Source organism: Suricata suricatta, chromosome 7 (assembly GCF_006229205.1).
Source record: "Suricata suricatta isolate VVHF042 chromosome 7, meerkat_22Aug2017_6uvM2_HiC, whole genome shotgun sequence".
Classification (NCBI taxonomy): domain Eukaryota; kingdom Metazoa; phylum Chordata; class Mammalia; order Carnivora; family Herpestidae; genus Suricata; species Suricata suricatta.
Window position 1 is genome coordinate 45,805,887 of NC_043706.1, and position 19,082 is coordinate 45,824,968.

Genomic DNA, 19,082 nt, shown 5'->3' on the forward strand with positions numbered 1-19,082 from the left:
CCCACAAACCATGAGATCATTATCTGAGCCAGAACCAAGAGTCAGAGGCTTAACCAACTGAGCCACCCAGGCACCTCAGCCTCTTTCACCATTTTTAGATTTCTTGTGTATGTCTTCTCACCTCTAAAATGGGCCATGTTTTTGTCATCAATCTTAAATGAGAATGTATAAAAATACTTATAAATGACAAATTTCTCTGAAATATTCTTACTTTTTTTTCTTGGAAGGCTGTATTTGTTTATATTTTCAAATAATTCTGTCTTTTAACTTATCAACTAAACTGGTAGGGAGATTAAGATATCAAACAATAAGTAAGAATGGAGCTGATTCCCATATTTTTGTTAAAATTTTATAGGCAAATAAAATTTTTGCACTGTATTATCATTTATCTGGGCTGAGTCTAGCTGGGGTGAATTATAAATACTCTAAAATATTGTGCAAGAATTATTTTTTACTCTAAAATGTGATTACTTTTGTTTAAAGAGGAGACCATAAGACAAAGATACATGTCAATCTTTGAATTTATTCTTTATTCAAGTAAAAAATCATGTAGTAAGAATGACAATGATGTTACATTCTTTTGGGGGGGGGCATGATGTTTCAACAAACATGTACTTCTCCATTTTGACTCAAAGCTTCAGTGACCAAAATTCTATGATTAGACAACGTTCAAAACTCTCAACTTGATTCAATTCATTAAGTTTAAAGTACCAAATTGCTATCAAAGTCTGAAGTTCTCATCATAGACTATGTTTCTTTTGTAAATCACTGTATCAAAGAGATTTCTATAAAGATCCAGGAGAAAGAAGTGCATTACTGTGTGGAACCGTATTTGTAACTAACATGCCTACAATCCCCTGTGGTATGTGTTAAGTAAATGATGCAGCCTTCATCACTTAGTCCTGCAATGCACACTGGGCATCTCAGTAAATTTTGTTTTCACACAAGCAAGTAGCCTTGCACTTTTCCTTAAGCAATTCGTGTCCACAACCAGCTGTTGTCTTCAAGGAATCACAGTTACTAAGGAGATCTTCATACTCACAGCTATTGGCTGTAAGGAAAACAAATTAGTTGCCTCATTATCATACTCCATAGTAGCAGCAAAACAATCCACACATTCAAAGTGCATGAGGTAGTTAGGAGACTGGACAAAACAAGTCAACATCACATACACAATGATGGGCTTTTCCTTTCTTGAGGGACATATCAGGTACCTTAGCTGAGCTCACTGATCAATCTATCACTTTTTTATTTTGAACGTGGTGATGTTTCTGAAATGAATTGACCTACATTTCTCCCTTAGCCAAAAGAGTAAAATGAATATAAATAAATCTCTCTACACTTGCAATCTTATATGGGAACCACTACTCACATGTAACTATTGAAAGTTAATTTATTCTGAACTAGATAAACTAAAAAATTCAGTCCCTTAATCTTACTAGCCACATTTCAAGTGTTCAAAGGCCACGTATAACTAGTGGTGACTTGTAAGACATATGCGGATAGAGAATATTTCCTTCATTTCATACTCTTTAACAACCTGTTTTAGATTCCAATGCTTTCTTTCTGGAGGAAAAGATTTCTATGGGAAGATAAAGATGCAAAAACAATGATAATATGCATTCTTTCCTTCTGGTATCTCTTGGATCCTCCCCAGGGGCCACAAGCTCAACAATTTCAAGCTAAACTCATCATGCTGCTCACAAGATTGGCAATCCTTGGGTATGGTCTCCTTGTACCCCTACCACAATCTCAGGGAATGGCTCTCTGACTACTCAGTAATTTAGGCCAGAACTGGGTCAGTCTGAACTTCATCTTTCCTACTTCTGACCAGCATTCATCCAGCACAGGTGACAAACCCTGGCTGTTCCATTCCTGGCTTTCTAACCCTATCCAATTCTCTGCATTCCTTTTTTTCAGTAATGCAGTAAAGAAATCTTTTATTTTTTAACCTATAGTTTTCAACAGTTTTCTATCTGGCTTCCATCCAATTGTTTCTATATACTATTGCTAGGAAGCTCTTTATAAGACATGGTTCTGACCCTGTCACTCTTCTGTTTAAAACCTTTCAGTTGAGTGTTTATTGATAATAGGATAAACTCCAAGCTTCTCCACAAATAGCATTCATCAGAGCTGCAAATATGCAACTCTTTTTTCTTCTTTAGTTGATTTGTAGCTTTAATATAATCAATATTATTAATTATAGCTATACAATTCAGTCAGTAAGAATGTTAACTAAAGGTGAATGCACCTAAAAAGTATAAATCTCAAAAATGATATTCATTCAACTTTATTATTCATAATAATTTTAATCCAAGCATCCCAACTATAAAGAGCTAACAGTTATTTTTACTACTACTCATTACAACTTTAGAAATCATATATATGACATTAATACTCTCTCCTGTTGCAACAATATTTTTGAGGGTCTATGAGCCAATGCTATACACAGATTTGATTTTGTCATTAAAAATGTGCACTAAACTATCAGAGGAAGAGTAATTTTTAAACACTGTGATTCCAATTATACTATAGAAAAGATCAGTAATCAGCATGATGAACTCATCAGCACACAAAAAATATAATTGCTTTGCCTGTCTAGATTGAGCTATCATGTGATCTTATACCCATAGATTTGCATTTCAAAAGGGACTTTTGGTATAATCATACTAACTTTGATGAGATGAACTATTTACCAGAAATATGTATAGTTAATGAGTTACATTAGTTACATAAATACATTGATGGTAGATCCTTCATTATGTTATATGTGGTAATAATCTTTTCATTGCCAATAATGTGTAGGTTACTAGTGTGTAAAATGTTTCCATAAACACACTCTGTTGAGTAACATTTGTCTTCTGCATCAAGCAATTATTTAAATTGGTTCCTTTAGGAGACTTATTATTATCATAACAAGGTAATCATTTCAAACTTACTGCATAGTCCATTCTCACAGTTACCAGGGCAACTGGCACAAGGTGCTCCTTGTTGGTAAGGGGTATTCTTTTTACTCACATTGTTACCGCTGAAATTTATAACACATAATGTCAAATCACTTTCAATTTACAGTTTAGTTTATATTCCCCCAAAGCAGTAAAAATCGCCAAATATACATGACTATTAAACGTTTTTAGGTATGTTAACAAAACTGAAAAATTATAATTCCCAGTGAGTAATTCAGGTAACATTCAAATTAAGAAAAACAGTTCACATATTGACCCATGTCCTTGACTATAATTTTCCAGGCTGAGCAACTAAATCACATTAATGGGAGCGCAAAGTTTTCAGGGCATATTTCAATGTGGCAACACTATCTCCTGCAACGCTTGGTCAAATTGGCAAGACAGTACACCCCAGTGTGAGTGCTAGGGGATACAGCATACTCGATAGAGAGACAGAAGAGCCTCTGGGACACGGGGATTGTAGTTTGGAAAAGAATATTTAATGTTACAATATCATTTTTTATTTGAAAGATAATAAAGTACCAAATTATATGTATATATATACATATATACACACACACATATATACACATTTTATTTTTAGATGGGGAGTATTTAAGTATTTATATTTAAGTAGTTAGTGGTGTGAGGGGGGACAGGAGAGAAAAAGAAGGTTTGTGAATTTCTAGAGGTGGTATGTGAGAGATTTTTAAAGGGAATGTTAATTTTAAAAAGTTTTGGCAAGCATGAATATTCAGAGTATAGTCACTAAATCAACTTATGATCATTACCTACTGTCCATTTAATTCATATGAAATACAAGGGAGTCCAAATATCAATAGTGTCAAGTAGGCCAGAGACACAAGACCATGCATCTAAATCTCAGCCCCTGCATAGAAAATACCTGAATGTGTGGGAGCCCCTGGAAAAATGTGAAATAGACACAAGTGTGTTCTCGAAGTTCTCTCACCCCGGCTTTCCCTCGTTATTCACGGCAACCCTCACTTCACATGTCTGGCTTCAGATCCTCATCTTACAGCCAGGCAGGGAGTTTGGATGCGTTCTCCTAGGAACTTTAATTCCTTCTACTAAACCCTGATAGGTGCTTTCAGGAAAATGACATTGGGAGTCATATTTCTCAAATGGGAGATCCACATACTTGGCTTATCTACATTCTCAAAATAAGCCTGAAGGAAGCTTGGTTTTAGGGGTCCCCCTGTCCTCAGTGGCAAGGAATTTCAAGCATTTAAAGAAATTAAGGTTAACAGATATGTTGAGATTAGATCTTCAGTATATGCCCAGAACTTATTCTGGGTAAGTTCAAACATACTCCTTAATGAAAGACATATTTCCTGTTACAAGACAGGACCTTAAAGGATTGTTCACAGTGGAGATTTTGTGAAAACTTCTGTAAAACCAAGAGCAAGGATGTTCTTTTCTGGACTCTGAGATACATTAAAGATCTCTTAAAAAGTTTTTGAGAGCCAAAGGACAAATCATCTGGGTTGGTAATAATGTAGGTGGTTTTTTAGATAAGTAGGGGTGGAACATTTTAGCAGAAAGAGCTGAAATCACAATCAGCTGTTCCCCTTATTTGCCACTCGACTATCATCCCTTGATTAACCATTGAGCTTCCACCCTCCTAGAGTATGAACTTAGTGAGCACGGACTATATCACATCTAAAGAAATGCACACTACCCAGGCTCATGGAATAGCTGCGAGCCAAGGGGAATGGCGACTGAGAGAAAAGATGTCACTCTGTAATTGAGGAAAGAGAGTTTCAGATTTTACACTTGGAATTGAGAATCTGGTCTCTTTTCTGATAATTGAATGTATCGCAACTTAAAAGACATTTCCAAAGATTTACCCCTTTTGGATAGACCTAGAGGGTATATTATGCTAAGTGAAATAAGTTAGAGAAAGACAGATACCACATGATTTCACTTGTATTTGATTCTAATTTTTTTATTCTAAAAACAAGTCAAGTAAATAAGCAAAAAGCAGAAACAGACTATAAGTACCAGGGAATAGGGATGGGTAAACTGGGTAAAGGGGAGTTGGAGCTATGAACTTGCAGTTATGGAATAAATAAGGGATGGATACAAAAGGTACAGCAATAAGGACTGTAGTCAATTGTACTATAATAGTTTTAATAGCATGGTGCCTGACTGATAGCTACACTGGTGAGCATAGCACATGGTATAGACTTGTCACCATATTATACAGCTAAAACTAATATGACATTGTGTAATTTATAAAAAAAAATACTTATTCCTTCCATTTACTGAAATGTTTTATATTTCAGTTTGTTTACTCTAAAAATTTTAAAATATTAAATCACACGTAGGATTATTGTTAAATTCTAAAATACATACTTACGCAGGACAATACTGGCAAACATAGTAGTATTTTAGACTTTCTTGATTGGGACAGTAGGCAATTCCACATCCGATGCGGAAAGAGGAGTACCAAACAAGCTGCAAATCCAAAAAGGAATATATGAGAGTACATTAAAGAAGAAGGAAAATACTGAGGAGAAAAAAACAAATGTAAAACTGAAAACATGGTACTATTATAGTTTGTAGCCAAGTACTTTATGGAAAGATTTAATTCAATTATTGAAACATGGTCACAAATTTTAAAATATTAAGTTTTAACATACATTCACTATTGTATTCAAATCTAATGCAGAAAAAATATGGAGTATGCTTCCTTACCAAGAGTTTTGCAAACTATGGGAAAAAAAGAGAGCTCTAGATGAAGTACCAGCTAATGCCAGAACTATTCTATCTAGTCAGGCTCTTACTCAAATTAAGTATTGGACTTGGTCATAATTTAAAATTTATTTATTTATTTTGTGAAAGAGAGAACACACACAAGTGTGGAAGGGCAGAGAGAGAGAGATAGAGAGAGAATCCCAAGCAGTCTCCATGCTGTCAGCTCAGAGCCCACCACAGGGCTTGAACTCATGAACCTGAGATTGTGACCTGAGCTGAAATCAAGAGTCAGACACTTATCTCACTGAGCCACCTGGCACCCTAGAACTTGGTCATAATTTAAAGATGCTTTCCATATTAAAACATTTGTGGCAGAAATATTTTCATTTGTTTCTCTTTACCTGGGTGTAATGTCCAACAACTGCATTGGAACTCTTAGGTCCTGTACCATAGGCAAAATTATTGCCTTCCTCATACCAGCTTTGGATTGCATTTGACCAGTAAGTAGGATCACTTGACATATAGAGATTCTCACCACATTTTGTACCTAAAGAGAAACATAATCCATGAGGAAACAATAAAGTATGCAATGGCAAAAGCAATCAACTATATGAACACAAGGATTTTGCCTTTCAAACATAGCATCTATACTTGCTGTTTCTTTTTGATAGTCATATTTTACTGTTTCTGCTCAGTTTGTGCCTTTTTATTTTTCACTGTATCTTTTAAACAATATTTGTAAGTTTTGATTAAATATAACTCATTTTTAACAGATTTTAACTGCTTTTTTCTTTCCCTTGTTTTCTTATTTATTTCTTATTTATTTATTTAAAATAGTTCATTGTCAAATTGGTTTCCATATAATACCCAGTGCTCTTCCTCACAAGTGCCCTCCTCCATCACCACCACACCCCTTCTCTCCTCCCCTTCCCCCTTCAGCCCTCGGTTTGTTTTCAGTATTCAATAATCTCTCATGTTTTGTGTCCCTCTCTCTGCCCAGCTCTTTCCCCCTTCCCCTCCCTATGGTTCTCTGTTAACTCGATAACTGTTAATACATAGTTAAAGGACTTCCATTCTTATCAGCTATAAAGCTGAATAGAAGACAGATCTGTCTAGCATGCTAAGGCTGGGCTCAACACGTACAACTCTGAGTAGGTTGAGAAGACCTTATGCTTTAAAACTCCTCTGGATTGCTAAAAATGCATTTGTTTTCATGCTAAATTCTTCATGTGTGCAATGTCTTCTATGCTCTCAGCTTTGTACTGTAAGTTTACAAAAAGCAGTGACCAACTTTTATTCTTTCTCACTTCTTGTTCACCCTCACCAGAGATTTGTTCACATGCTAGATCCTGAGTCAATGTGTATGATTATGATTTTGTGAGAACTTGGGAAAAGAGGTCTACAGGCAATTTTGAGAGCTCCAATTAAGAGGCAACTGACATCAGGGAGGATAGCAGTTTTCAAAAAAACTTTTATTTGGATCCTCTCTTAATCAATAAATCAGAATGTCATAAGGCCAAATCTTCCTCAGAGAAGTAGCTAAGAAGAGCCTTGCAGAGGGTGACATCAGTAAGATGGTGGAGTAGGATAGCCTGGATTCTCCTTCCCCTGACAGACACAGTGCTCCAGCAACAATTTCTGAACAAATTGCCCTTGTGAGAAATCCAAAACAAATCAAAAGGCTTCTATACTCTGGAAGAATACGAGCCCAGACTCACTGACGCCTGTAGGGAAACTGGGACACCCTCTTGCTAGAAAACCTACCCTGCTTGCCATATGATCAGGGAGAAATCCCATGTCTCCCATCTTCTCCCAGGGGAAGGAAAGAATTCGTTCATGTGTCCAGCCCCCCAACCTTTCCCTAAGAAAACTTCCCAGATGGGTGGCTTCTATCTTGTTAATCTTGGAGCTCTGGCAATCAGGCACAGACTATCCACCTGGAGGAGAATGGAGGTGATGGGTGGGGCTGGTAGATACCATATCTTCTCCCCCTGGTTCAGCACAGAACAAGCAAATGAAAAATTATATTTCTCAGCTACCTCCTAGGGAAGCAAAGTGTTTATTGGTGTGTCCAATGCCTTAATTTCCCCAAGGATCCCAAAGAACTGACATATGTCTTGCTAGTTTTAGAGCTCTGATGGGTTTGGCACAGTCACAGTTCTGCCCCCTGGGGACAATGGAGATGGTGGTTTGGATTGGTAGATGCCAATGGCTCCTCCTCCTATCTCAGAAGCAGAGCTTCTTTCTCAGAAAGGTGGGAAAGAGTTGGTCTGGCCATCCAGTGCCACAAATTTTCCAGATGCTGCCCAAAGGACTGCCTTCTGACTTGCCTCTCTGAGAATGTTAACAGATCTTGCATAACAAGATGTGGGGCTCATGAGAATAAAGATTTGCCATAACTTCTCTTCCTGGTTCAGCATAGAGTGAGGAGATAAAAATCCCAAGCTTCTAGCCTCTTCCTGTATAGGGAAAGAGTTGGATGGACTTCCTGAAGATCCTTTGTTTTCAGGGACCTGCCTGAGGACAGGACTATGGATCTTTTCTGACCACAGTTTGAATAGACATTCTCCAAAAATGTACAAATGACCAAAAGGTATATGAAAAGGTGCTCAATGTTGCTAATCATCAAGGAAATGCAAATAAAAATGATGAGATATCACCTTATACCATAAGGATGTCTACGATGAGTGGAGAAAGGACATCGAGTGGAGAATGTAGAGAAATTATAATGGTGTACACTCTCGGTGGAAATAAAAATGGCCTAGCTGCTATGGAAAAAGTTCTTCAAACTTAAAGATTCTTCAAAATATTAAAACTTGAATTACCAAATGATCCAGTAATACCACTTCTGAGTACTTATCCAAAACAATTGAAATAAGGTTCTTAAAGAGATATTAGTATTCTCATGTTCACCGCAGCACTATTCACAGTAGCCAAAATGTGGAAACAACCTAAAATCCACGTACAGATGAACGGATGAACAAAAGGACACATATACATACAATGGATGTCAGTCATCCTAACAAAAGAAGAATATTCTACATATGGGTGAGACAATATGGATGAATCTTTAAAATGTTAACTGAACTAAGCCAGTCATAGACAGATAACTACTACATGATTCCATTTATATGAAGTACCTAAAATAGTCAAATTCATAGAATCGAGGAGTAGAATAGTGGTAGCCAGAGATGGGGGAAAGGAGAAATGGGAAGTTACCAATCAACAGGCATGAAGTTTCAGATAAACAAGATGAATAAGTTTCAGATGAATAAATTCTGTTATGCAACACTGTACCTAGACAACAATATTGTATAGTACATTTAACTATCTATTAAGAGTATAGGTCTCATGTTAAGTTTTCTTACTATGATAAGATTAATAAAAAGAGAGAAAGAAATGTCTTGCTGCCTAGAAACTTTTCTCTTTCTTTTCAAGCTCTCAACTAATACTACATTTTGGTAGCTTGAAATATAAGGTCTACATACTGCTTAAAGAGAGTATAAAGTATTCTTGGCTATCTCCTTCAGTATGGAAAAAAATTAACTAAGACTCTAACAGTAGGCTTGCATTGCTAAGACCATTTGTTTTCATCTTCTATTGAATGCTGTCATTCTCTTCATAATTTCATTAACAGATTAGCATCAACAATGTAAGTGATAATTATAATGAAAATACAGGTAAAAATTCATTATTTTCAGGTTGAATTGCCTAAATGCATTATGTTAGATAATGTAAATAAATCTTATGTAATATCTATGCATAAAAGTATTTTTTCTTTCATAGTTTTTATAATCCTGGATAAGATATCTTATAGTTTTTTGAGTATAATAGATTATCTATGCATATGGGTCCACAGTCCATATAAAGTAGTTAACAAAAATTCAAAACTTAATCAATATATGCAGAGTATTCATCATGATTTTAAATGACTAAGTATTTTTAGAGTTAAATTCAGGGAAAAAAATCACAATTTAGTATATTTTATAAATATAAAAGAAGAGATATCAAAATGTGAAACAGTTACACAAGATCACAAAAAGGACAGTAGATTAGAAAACAATAAGCCTGGCTATACAATTTCAGAATGTGTTCTTAGGAACATTTCCCCCATGTCCCTAATCTTTAAAGTTAGAGAAATGATGACTGTTGACTGTTGACTCATGTGCTGGCTGAGAGAAACAAAGTAATGCTTCAGAAATTATTTGCATAATATAAAAAATCAAAAGGTACTTTGATTTTAAAAGGAGCAGTATATACAACATTTATTTACTAGGTCTTCTTACAAGGTCCCAGAATGTTCCATTCTATTTGTTATTCCTTAATATATTCCAATATTATTTCATTTGTTCATTTACTTAACAGGTATTTGCTTATTTACATACTAGTTTTTCGGTCCTCTGGATTGCTGTGTTCTAAAGTGCACTTGTTTGCCCATTTTTGGGCATTTGATGCTGCTTCTCTGTTCCATTCCTAAATGTCACAAGAAAGAAAATACATTTAAAGATTCAACTCCAAAGAAGCATATGCTTTATAATATGCTTGATCGGTTGATTTGCACGACTTTAAACTTCTGTAGATATATTATCTAATTGTCAGTGGTATGAAAGGCCTTTTTGTTATGTGTGTGTGTGTGTGTGTGTGTGTGTGTGTATCTACTCCAGTGCCAATTTCCACATGAAAAGAAGTTCATAAATGAAGTGTCTATTAAGAGAAATATCTAATACAATAATATCTGGCAACTTATGATTGTACAGGAACCACATGTAGGATTTTTAGAAATGGAACTACTGTAAATACTCAACATGTGAAGTCACTGAATTATATTTCCTCAGTAGTAAACAGGCCTAGATTATTCCCAGTTTCACGCATAGCCTATTACATTCAAATGGAAGATATCTAGCTTTTACAGACTATTTCCTGGAAAGTGGCTGTTATTTACCCTAAAGGCATTGATTTTGAAGGAAAGGGGACTCCTAGGGAGGGCCTGGCTGGCTCAGTTAGTAGAGCATATGACTCTTGATTTTGGGAGTCCTGAGTTCAAGCCCACATTGGACGTAGAGATTAGTTACAAAAAATAAAATATGAGAGGGAAAGGGGACTCCATTATTTTAGACTAAAGTGGATAGTGAACAAAAAGTGTAATGGCTTCACATTTGATGTCAAGATTTGGCTTCTAGTTTTTGCCCTTCCCAACTTAATAAGCCCTGTAATCTTGACAAATAATTTAACCATTATAAAGGAAAATTAATTTCTACTTTGCTCATAGCACAGCTCAAATTAAATAGCAAAACAGGCACAAAACTTTGTAAGTCACAAAGTTCTTAAGAAATTCCAGTCCCAGCTCCCTGGTCTTGCCACCGCTGGTTCCCACCCTAGCCTTTATCACCACTTCTTACCATCTTCAGCATGTTGCTGGCAGGCGGAGAGACTGATTTCCTTAATTCATTGTGTTTATTTACAATCTCTTTTTGGATTTCATTTTGAGTGGTTAACAAAGCAGTAAAGGATGGATCCTAAAAGGAAATAAAATTAAGGTTATTTTTTCAACATTTGTAAAAATTGCATATGGGGGGAGGGGTAAGTTAATTTGATGGAACAAAGGTCACTTTAAAGAGCTTTCAGTTCAAGTCCCATAGTAGTTGTTAAGTATTGCTGATGGACCTGAGCCAAAGTGATGACAAGTAGAAAGGAAGTAACATGAAGCTTTGAGAATGAGGATAAATTAAGGGCATAAGAACTTAAATCTCCTCTGAGGCCACAGATGTCAATTTCTAGTTTCAAAGGGACTCTTCATGTGCCTTTTCTCCTTTAATGATCCTTTCCAATCTGTTGTTATCTCTCTGGCCATTTCCTGGTCTTCATTTATAAAACTATTTAAGAGGGAGATATATTTTGCTTATCTGAATCACTAAATGTTTACTAATAAGATTCTTTCCATACCTTCTGCCCCATATGGTTTTCTCCACCCTCTCTATGCTTTTTCTAGACATATGAGTGATAATATTTTATAACACAAAGGCACGCAATAGGGACATTAAGACACTCTCATCTGTATTTGATCAGGCTGCAGCAGGTGGGATGAGGGTGGAGCTCAAGATTCATTTTGGACTTTAAGGGAATCTGAAGTCTGTATTACAGAATGCCGAATGGGTTTTGACCCGTGTCAAGATTCTCTGGTCTGATGAGTTCTAGTGTTAGTAGTGTCTGTGGTCCTGGGATGTCCTCTTATAAGACCAGAGTTAAAGAAAAATGGAAACAGCAATGACCATAGTTTCTCACATTCAGAGATTTTCTGATCAAGAGATAGACAGTTTATATGGACACATACCCTCTAATCATTGAAGAGGATGACTGGTTTTGTTCTTGGGATTATTTAAGCAAAGCAGCTTATTCTGATTGATTGTAAAAGCTGAGTTCAAGAGCACGGCTCTCATATATCAAGTCTATGAGTATGAATAATAAAGCAAAATAAACACTAAGACCTTTAGAGATTGTACATTTTTTTAAATTTAAAAAATAGGTATGCTGTAACCATATGGTAATGATGAAAATTAAACATGGTGATATATAAGGTTGTGTTAATTTAGGGTTATGGCAGTGCTAATTTCTTCTTGAGATCACATTGATAGGCTTTTTAAAAAGTAAATAAGAAGAGATCTTGCGGGGAGAAGACTATCATTTGCTTTTTAAATCATAGACCATGGGTCCATTAGAAAAACAATTCAAGCATAATATGTAACTTTAACTTTTTTTGGTTACATTAAAATAGTAAAAAGAACCAGGTAATATTGATTTATTTTGTATATTTTTAAATTTTATTCACCATGGTCATTGTACTCTTTAAATGTTTATTTATTTTGAGAGAGAGAGAACACACAAGTGGGGGAAGGGCAGAGAGAGAGAGAGGGAGGGAGGAAGGGAGAGAGAATTCTAAGCAGGCTCTTCACTGTCAGCTCTGAAACCAAAGGGGAGCTTGATCTCACAAACTGTGAGATCATGACCTGAGCTGAACTCAAGAGTCAGATGCTTAACTGACTGAACCACCCAACTATCCCAATAAGTGTACTCTCTAATTCTCATCACTTATTTCTCTCAATTCCTCACCCACCTTCCCGTCTGGTAGCCATCTGTTTGTTCTGTATAGTTAAGAGTCTGTTTCTTGGCTTTTTTCTCTCTCTCTCTGTCTCTTGCTCGCTCATTCTCTTTTTTCCTTTGTTCATTTGTTTTGTTTCTTAAATTCCACAAGTGAAATCATATGGTATTTGTCTTTCTCTGACTGACTTATTTCACTTAGCATTATACTCCCTAGCTCTATCTCTATTATTGCAAATGGTAAGACTTAATTCTTTTTTATGGTTGAACAAATATATAAATATTTATATAGGTGAATATATAAATATATATTTATTTATGCCACATATTTTTTATCCATTCATCTATCAGTGGATACTTGGGCTGCTATTACAGTGTAATCTTGGTTTGCATTTCCCTGATGATGAGTGATGTTGAACATCTTTCATGTGTTGTTGGCCATTGTCATGTCTTCTTTGGAGAAATGTCTGTTCATGTCTTCTGTCCATTTAGAAAAATTGTTAATGTTTATATTTTGAGAGAGAGAGAGAGAGAGAGAGAGAGAGAGAGAGAGAGAGAGAGACAGAGTGTGAGCAACGGAGGGGCAGAGAGAGAAGGAGACATAGAATCAGAAGCAGGCTCTAGGCTCTGAGCTGTCAGCACAGACCCTGATCTGAGGCTCAAACCCAAAAACCATGAAATCATGACCTGAGCCAAAGTTGGACACTTTAACTGACTGTGCCACCCAAGCACTCCTCTTCTGTCCATTTTTAATTGGATTATTTGTTTTGGGCATGTTGAGTTGTATCAGTTCTTTATATATTTTAGATACTAGCCCTTTATCAACTATGTCATTTGCAAATGTCTTCCCCTATTCTATAGGCTGCCTTTTAATTGTGTTGTTTCCTTCACTTTTCTGAACCTTTTTATTTTGATGTAGTACCAATAGTTTATTTTTGCTTTGATTTCCTTTGCCTCAGGATACAGATCTAGAAAAATGTCCCTATAGCTGATGTCAAAGACATTACCACCCATTATCTCTCATAGGACTTTTATGGTTTCAGGTGTCATATTTAGGTCTTTAATCCATTTTGAGTTTATAATTTTGTGTATGGTGAAAGAAAGCAGTCCAGTTTCATTCTTTCTCATGTGGCTGTCCAGCTTTTCCAACAACAATTGTTGAACAGACTGTCTTTTTCCATTGCATATTCATTCCTCCTATGTTGAGGATTAGTTGGCCATACAATTATGGGTTTATTATTGCATTTTCTGTTCTATTGACCTCTGTGTCTATTTTTATGTCAGTACCATACTGTTTTCATTACTGTAGCTTTGTAATGTAACTTGAAGTCTGAAATTATGATACCTTTAGTTTTGCTTCTCCTTTTCAAGATTGCTTGGTCCTTTGTGGTTCCATACAAATTTTAGGTGTTTAGTTTTATGAAAAATTCTGTTGGTATTTTGATAGGGCTTGCATAAAATATGTGGATTGCTTTGGGTAATACCCATATCATAATTCCAACCCATGAGCATGGAATGTGTTTCCACTTATTGGTGTCACCTTAAATTTCTTTCATCAGTGTTTTATAGTTTTCAGAGTACAGATCTTTCATATTTTTAGTTTAGGTTATTCCTAAATATTTTATTGTTTTTGGTGCAATTGTAAATGAGATTTTCTTAATTTCATTTTCTGTGCTTCATTTTTAGGGTATAAGAATGCAACATATTTTTGTATATTGATTTTGTATCTTGTGACTTTTCTGAATTGACCTATGAGTTCTAGTAGTTTTCTGGTGGAGTCTTTTGTTTCTTTTTATATATAGTATCTGTCATGTGCAAGGGAAGACAGAGAATAAGTGATACAGCCAGAAGCCTAGTAATCCTAATGATTGGTGGAAGCCACCTGAAGCTAAAAGAAAAACAGAACAGATTCCCTCCTAGATCCTCCAGAGAGGGTGTGGCCTTGCTGAGACCTAGATTTTAGGCTTCTGGGTTCTCTCCGGAACTGTCAGAAAATTAACTTCTGTTGTTCTAAGCCACATAGCTTGCATAAATTTCTTAACAGCAGCTCTCAGAACCCAATACATTATTTAACTATCTAAAATGTAATTTCATCATGTGTTGAATATCTATGTTATTAAATATTTCTTCTTCTTCTTCTTCTTCTTCTTCTTCTTCTTCTTCTTCTTCTTCTGAACTAAATCTTTGAAATCTAGAGTGTCTTATCTTGTTTTGGAGAAGCCACGTTGTAAGTGTTCAATAGCTACATGTGACTGGTGGCTACTATACTGGAGAGCTCAGCCTTAGAATGTCATTTAGATAATTGTGTTAAGTAATCTGAGCTACCAATCAGTACTTTGTGATGTCTAGCTTTGCTCTTTCTACTCTCAAAGAGCCTAGCCATCCCCAAAAGATGCCTAGATGGCTTTAGAAAGATTTTCCAATTTACCTTTCCTTCCGTGGGTAAAGACGGAAGCAGCACTGCAGCCAGAAACAGCACTACTGGGAATAAAGCCATTGCTGGAAAAGAAGTCAAAGAGAACAAAGTTCTGCATTAAAATATGCAGCACACAGACCTCTGACTATGAGGGAAAAAACAACAAAATGATCTTGGTTATTTTAATGGAACTGTAATTCCCAGATTAACAAAAAATGTAACAAGATTTCGTTTGGTGCCAGCAGAGTCATAGTGGAATCAACTTTGTCACTGATAGGGACAATAAAAATAAATGGAAACACTTGACTGATGCCCTTGAAGTATACCCATAGAGACTAGGAATCTATCACCATGTTTCTGTCCAGCTCTATTTCTCCTAAGTCCATTAAAATTATGGAAAAACAGATTTCTTCAGAGTTAATGTAGTGATTATTCATTCCAATCTTTGGGGAAAGTTTATTTTCAATGTACACCATCTCTTGGTGTTCCATAAAAACCAGAACTGTTTGTTCTTTTATTGATATATGACTTTAATCAAGATTCCAAGACTATGACTACACAGAAATAAATGTACAAACACTTTATTAGTGGTTATTTCTCCAGAAGAGGGATTAGAAATTATTTTTATGTTATTCTTTATACTTGTCTATATCTCAAACTTTCCAGTATAAAAGAAATAATATACAAGTAATATATAGAAAATCTAGCCTGTTCAGATTTGCTGAACTTATGATTTGGTACAAAAGTTGTTTAATATAGTCACTAACTTTTTAAAAGGCACTCAGTATTGGGTGGCCCATGTTGTCCATTCTCAGTATGTCAAAAAAATTCTTGGTCCTTGAGCCGAAGCAATAAGCCCCCTAAGCTTAAAAGGGACTGCTACATTGATTTGTGTTCTTCATGTGAGATTGGTCCTCCCAAATTCTTGAGGAGAAAGAAAACTCTAAACAATTTATCTGTGGTACTTCTTAAGACTTATTGATGTGTAAATAGTAGGCAATCAGTACCTGTTCCATGCATTCACTTTATGCTCCATAATGTGTTTATAAAAAGGAGAGGAATTAATGTTTATTGACAGTGTAATGCAAAATTTGATGTCTAACTTTACTCTTATACGTTGGTGAGTATGACTATATTTTACAGATGAAGAAATTGAGGATTAGGCTAATTTATCTATGCCAATGGTAAATTCTTAACTTCAGAAATTAGCTTTCAACCAAGTAAGGTCAAAGCCAATGCACATTGAAAGGAACATTGTTTCACCTAAGAAAAGCAATCATTTTGTACCACACTGAAGGCACTCATATCTATTTTAACAATACCTAACCTAACAATACATACCATACATGTTCATGGTAAAAATGATCAATCTGGAAGTATATACAATATATGTAATTTGCTATATGTTACATTTCTTCTAGTTAAAACGGCTCTAGAATTGTTTCAAAGTCATAAACATGAGAATTATTTATATTACCTACTTTAAGCTGAAGTGTAAAGAATGAATTTAAGTTTTAACTTGATGACATGAGTAAAGAGTAAAATTAACTTGATTCTCTTAATAAAAATATATCTATAAAGTTTTGAAAATAAACTGAAAAATAAATGTATTAAATATATCAATTTACCATTGGCAAAACATAGATGGCTGCCACATAAAATGTTCATATTAAAATAAATGAGTTATCATTTACTGTTGGTTCTCAGAGCAAGATGAAGTATTTGCTTTATCTGTAGAAAGAAGGGAGGTGGAGAGGAGGTTAGAGCATAATATATGTTACATCTACTTCTGTTTTAGCAAATTCTGGTTGTACAAGTAAATCTAGGTCAATAAATTTCTGAAACAGAATTTTTCACCACCAGTATCTTCAAATTTCATTGCTAGTTGTCTGACATTGCTTTTGGTATTATTTAGTTTCCATATAGCTTTTAACACAAGTTACTAGAACGTGCCTTCCCTCTCTAACCAGCCCTCGTGGGCACACTAAAATCTGGATGCTGCTTTTTTGGCCTGGTATTTTTATGATAACTAATGATGACTATTTAATCATTGTGAAGCTAACCAGCTACCTTACAGCTGAACTTCTGTGGCTCAGCTTTCTTTTACTTCCCAATTACCAACTTTCTACAGCTTTTAAGCATAGTTTTTGGAAACCATCAGTTCTGAGAAATCCTATGCTTCAATGTTCTCTTCTGTAAAATGTAGACTATCATATCTATAGCTTTGCTTTGCAAAATGCATTGCTCAACATACATAAAGCACCTAACATAGTACCTGGTATATAATACTTAGTAAATGAAAATTATTAATATATTATAATCCTTTACAATATGTGGTAGTTTGCTGTGTTTAAGATCTTTACATAAATGCATGTTGTTTGATTGAATTGCTAATTTTGGAAGTGTTATAAAATCTGTTTTTATATCTGAGTATCATAGGGGATAAATCAGCATAATCTAATCAGAGATTTAAATGTTCAAGGCCCAGTTCTACTAAGAATCATCTAACTTTAAGAAAATGTTCTAATATCTGAACTGTTGTATCCTCATCAGCTCATTGATAGACACATGCATTAGCCAGGTACACACGCATTAGCTGGGTAATTTTATATAGTTCATTCAATGGGATTATATTAGATGACCCACAGTTCCATAATTCAATAGACTATGATGCCACATATTTCTCCCTAGCACTCTCCTTTACCCTCACTCTCACTTACCCAACCTATAATCATCTTTGTTGCATCAATGAAAGCAATGGCAAAATCCACCCTCACACATAGTTGAAAAGTTGGCAGCCATTTTCTCCTTTGCTACTTACTAATAGAAAAGTACTGTCCCCTTCCTTGCAGGTGTTTTCAGACTGGGAAGACACAGTTCTAAGGTGTCTGTAGGAAGAGCATGGTGTTCAGTTTCATAATCCTAGAACAGGGGAAAAAAGACAATATTTCAAATAACGTTGAAAAGCAAAAATAGGTGGTATCAATCATCTCTGTCACAAACCTCAAGCTTAATGGTGTAGTATTACTAATACCATTAGTATTACTAATATTTTCTGTTTAGTATTATTAATATTAGTAATTTATATTTATTTGATCTTACCCATTAAGAATCCTTCTGAGATCAGATTGTGTTTTGATATCTTGGTATTTCCTTCAAACAGTAGCAAAGAAATGGACTTCTTAAACAAGTTCAATTAACTATTGATTGACTGACTTCCTTGGAATATCATGGTATATTTTATAGATTCCCAAATCCTTATAACACTCTTTAGAAGATAATTTTTATAAGTAGTCACCTACATAGTAACTTTTTGTTACATGGACTTGGGGTCACATCTACATGTCTTCATGTCGTTTCCTGGAAGCCAGTAGATGACATGTAGTCCAGAAGAGTCAACAGTCATCATTCTAATTGCCTGTAATATAGAGTTTCTAATAATGGTGTATTCAAAACAGAAATAAGAAACTAAAGTTCTTAATTTCACCTCATTAAATACCTGATTTACAAATGACTTCAGGTTTCCACTATGATTCAGAGCATTTTATGTAAGTGGAATGATTCATCTTTTAGGAGAGGTAAAGAGTTCCAACTGGATAAACATCTAGAGGCATGTTGAGAGTCTTCGGTGGATCAGAGATACGCAACAAAACCGAAACTCTGCGTCCATCTGCACTGATCAGCCGATGTGCCAGAAGAGGCACGGAGGGCCAGAAGACCCCTCACCCCACAGATCTTTCTCTCTCAGTCCTCACCCCACCTCCCTGACCCTGGTCATTTCCTTTCCCAGACTGCTCCAGTTCTTACCCTGGCTCCAGAGCCCAGATCTTCCTGCAAGGGGGACGGAGCCAGAGAGAGGCTGCTGCTCGCTGTTTGGACAGCGAGAGTAAAATACTCATCCAAGCAGG

General features: G+C 35.5%; 1 protein-coding gene across 2 annotated transcripts; it reads right to left on the bottom strand.

Moving 5' to 3' along the window:
• Window positions 1-503: 503 nt before the first annotated feature.
• On the bottom strand, window positions 504-19,077 carry LOC115296072 (cysteine-rich secretory protein 2-like). 2 transcript variants are annotated; one of them, XM_029944484.1, is made up of 10 exons: window positions 18,982-19,077; window positions 17,996-18,096; window positions 16,869-16,905; window positions 15,187-15,257; window positions 11,063-11,179; window positions 10,049-10,136; window positions 6,065-6,210; window positions 5,326-5,423; window positions 2,940-3,028; window positions 504-1,051 (listed from the first exon to the last, which is right to left on the bottom strand). In XM_029944484.1, exons 4-10 carry the CDS (start codon window positions 15,253-15,255, stop codon window positions 924-926), a joined length of 735 nt encoding a protein of 244 aa, XP_029800344.1. In that variant the 5' UTR covers window positions 15,256-15,257; window positions 16,869-16,905; window positions 17,996-18,096; window positions 18,982-19,077; the 3' UTR covers window positions 504-923. The 2 variants fall into 2 exon arrangements, with proteins under 2 accessions (XP_029800344.1, XP_029800343.1); XM_029944483.1 differs by having other exon boundaries at window positions 16,803-16,905.
• Window positions 19,078-19,082: the final 5 nt, after the last annotated feature.